This window comes from Pygoscelis adeliae, unplaced genomic scaffold (assembly GCF_000699105.1).
Source record: "Pygoscelis adeliae isolate BGI_AS28 unplaced genomic scaffold, ASM69910v1 Scaffold60, whole genome shotgun sequence".
In the NCBI taxonomy this organism is placed as follows: domain Eukaryota; kingdom Metazoa; phylum Chordata; class Aves; order Sphenisciformes; family Spheniscidae; genus Pygoscelis; species Pygoscelis adeliae.
Genome location: NW_008823954.1, coordinates 2922235 through 2925736, shown reverse-complemented (window position 1 = coordinate 2925736; position 3502 = coordinate 2922235). Strand labels below are relative to the sequence as shown.

At 45.8% G+C, this 3502-nt stretch overlaps 1 protein-coding gene across 1 annotated transcript in view; it reads left to right on the top strand.

Annotated features, from left to right (window-relative positions):
• EMP1 (epithelial membrane protein 1) overlaps positions 1 to 3048 on the top strand; it is a 15613-nt gene extending 12565 nt beyond the window's left edge. Inside the window, exons 3-5 of the mRNA XM_009322205.1 lie at positions 369 to 471; positions 578 to 718; positions 1326 to 3048. Coding sequence (XP_009320480.1) covers positions 369 to 471; positions 578 to 718; positions 1326 to 1489 — 408 coding nt within the window. The 3' untranslated portion in view covers positions 1490 to 3048. The remainder of the gene's footprint in view (positions 1 to 368; positions 472 to 577; positions 719 to 1325) is intronic.
• Positions 3049 to 3502: the final 454 nt, after the last annotated feature.

Genomic DNA, 3502 nt, shown 5'->3' with positions numbered 1-3502 from the left:
CGCCCCCCGCCCCCCGGTGGGGTGGATTTCGGGGGCCCCTCGCACCCGCCTCGGCGGCTCTCTCGCCCCACCGTGCCCTCCTGCCGCCGCGCACGGGGAAAGGATGATCTGAGCGATTTCCCACCCCATCACGGGAACAGACTTCCCCAGTGTTTTGCTCGGACCAAATGCCTCCTGGCTTTGGAAGCCTGCGTCATCTCCCACCCGCTTCGGCTGTTCATCTGCGGCCGAGACACGCTGACTTTTTTAGCTCTCTGTCTCGTGGCACTTGGGCTACTCTTGCTCCCCTTACGGTTTAGTCTGACAACTGGACAGAAGAGCAAGGAAGCCCCCCTCCCCCTTGACGCAACTGTTTCATCCTGTTTCAGGTTTGGATGGTGAGTTCTTCCAACATAGAAATGGTCTCATCGGGACTCTGGCAGCTGTGCAACAAGACCTGCGAGCAGCTGCGAGTCAGCAGTCGTGATGATGGTAAGTTACATCTGCATTTTCATTGTGGTGATGAATTGCAGGACCTTGGTGCACAATACCAAGGCTGAGTCCTACCTTCTCAAATCTATTCCCTGTGTGTTCACAGCTTCCCTCAAAGCCGTGCAAGCCTTTATGATCCTCTCGATCATTTTCTCCGTCATCGCGCTTGTCATGTTCATTGTCCAGCTGTTCACCCTGGAGAAAGGCAAACGTTTCTACATCACTGGAGCTATCATGCTGGTTTGCTGTAAGTATGCACGCCTTGCGATGGCCCTGCCTGTGTCCCACTGCCTCTGCAAGCGCAAGTAGCCACATGTGTCTGCCACATATGGCCATCAGGGGAGGTTGTCAGCCAGCTAAATGTTTCCGGTGGCCCATTTTTTTGATAGCACAAATCACTGAGGAATTGGAAAGTGTTGGCGTTTTTTTTACTGTATATAATGAAAATATTACCAGATTGTCATTAGAAGAGCCCAGAGGGTTTTGCAAAATACCTTTGAAAGACAAAAAAAGGATTCAAGTATGTTGGGGGGCAGGGGAGTAAACAGTTAGACAGCTACTGCTCATGGGATTCAACATGTAGCACCAAACTGTCTGCAGATCTTATTACTGATTTCCTCCTAACAAAGGTTTATTCCCTATGGCACCCAATAAACAAGCCCTGAGTGTCTTATGCCGTCACGTCTGCAAGAGAAATCCTTCATAAATAAGCCTAACGGGCAGCAGCCCCTCTCTCATATGGCACAAGACATGCATTACAATCTCAAGGGACAACAGTACTTCAGAAGTCCTGCAGCAATGCTGGTTTCTGTGCATTTTCCAATTCTCTTTCTTTTCCCCCTTCCTTCTCACAGGGATGTGCATTCTGATTGGAGTCTCCATTTACACAGCTCGGTTTGCAGGCGGGATGCCTGGGTTCACAAATTCTCACCATGGCTACTGCTTCATATTGGCCTGGATCTGCTTTTGCTTCAGTTTCATCATCGGCATCCTCTACCTTGTTCTTAGGAAAAAATAAGGCTGATGAGAGTCCAGGGGAGAGGGTTGGCTACTGGGAATGGGGAAGAATTGCTCTGCTGAGAGAACTGTTGGGCCAATAGACAAAAACAGCCACCATCATCACCACTGCCACCACCACAGAAAAATCCCTAACAAAGCTAGAATCCTCAGAAACTCCTTCACCAAAAGAGGGAGAAACAGCTCCAACTGATCTAGCACTCCTGGGGCTGTTGCACCAGAAATCTGCAAGTGACCCAGACAGCTCTTCTCCTTTTCTGCAAAGTCATGTCATACCTTCACAAAGCTTCAAGCTCAGCAGTGATGATTGAAGGGCACCACAAAAATAAGGGCTACACCTTTCTCCCTTCCTAGAGCCCTTCTCACTTACCTTTCGGTGTGCCTTGTGGGTTGGGCAGAGAGGCTTATGACCCCTTTTTTTGTCCATTGAAACAAATGGGATGGGGCTTTTGTTACATTTTTTATATATATATATATATGCGCACATATGTGAAAGTTAAAGACATTAAATTGAGAAGCAACCCAATAGAAATCAGATTAAATTCATATTACAATATCTACAGAAATAAGGCAGCAATTTTTTTTGCTATTCTGTTTACTATTTGACATTCCAAAGGTTGAATCAGATGCAGGTAAGAAAGGCAAATATACAGGCGTGGATGATAGGGGGGGCAGGGGGGGAGAGAGAGAGAGAGAGAGAGAAAGTGTGGGGGTGAAGATACACAAGGGTTCCTAATTACAGACGATGCAGTTGCTCAATGATGCACATGCAGGGAGGGAATCATCTGGGCGTGTGTCTACGCTAAAATCTTCTGTTCAGCTCCAGAACATGGTAACAGCACTGCAACATCGCAGATCTTTACTGAGACAAGTCCTTATCTGTAGGCAGGGGTTTTTTTCCCACATCGTCACTCAGTACATGGTATTAATTGAGAGCCCCACCTTGTGACACAGCTCATCTCAAAGGCCGATGATACTGGTTAGCAGAGGAAATGTATTCCCTAATGAGAGATTAGGAGAGATGAGGCAGGGCTTGTGAGTTCTGCTCCTTGCTGCACAACCTTAGGCCAGTCACTTAACCTGGTGCTTTTCCATCTGCCAAATTCTTCCATAAAACTATACCTACCTCCCAGGCTTGCTGAGAGATTTTGAGTCCACTCTGTAATACAAGGTCCCCATGTGAAAGGGTGGCATGGGAAAGTAAGGCATTGGTACTGCTGCAACCTACAAATTTCTGTCAGTTCAAAGAATCTCAGTCACAAGTGGCATTTGTAAGGGACGAGGTCAAAACTTCCTGTGACTCCATCCACGACTAAAAGGCAGAGAGTATAAAAAACCATGCAGGTGCAGATTGTGCATGGATGCTATTTACCTCTCTCTCTCTCTCTCCTTCTGTTACATTTTCTTCTTATGTAGACTTTATCAATTTGGTGGATATATTCTAGTACTGTATGTTGCTGTTTCATTAACAAAGGTTATTTCATATATAGTCATTGTAAATATTTTGAAATGCATATTTTTAACTTTGAGGGTATAAAAATAAAATCTGTTTCCCTTTATTATAAAGAGTTTTGCTCTCTTGGTTTTTTTTTTTTTCATTAGTGTTTCAGATATTTGTTAACAGAAGCATTTGCTGTTCTCACTGAATCAAAACTCACCCCTTTAAGATGATGCAGAACTACCATGTTCACTTGCTTGTCAGAATATAAGATTTCCTGTTCTGGAGGGGAGGAGGAAGCAGAACAACTCTCAGAGCTCCTGTTTCAGGCTCTCTGCAAGCTCAAGCAGATAGTGTTAGCAGTGGTAACATTCAGTCCCAGAGCCAGGTTTTGCTTCACACCCAGGAAAGCTGGAAATGTACTTTCTCACTCTGGCAGAATCTCATCTCTCTGGAAGCTTGTGCCTGAGATGCTGTAGGATTTATTATGTCTTAGATCAACCCTCAGCACAAGTGAGTCCCAAAGCAAAATCACCGAGGTGTTTGCCTGGGCCATGTGAGTTGGTATAGCTGTTG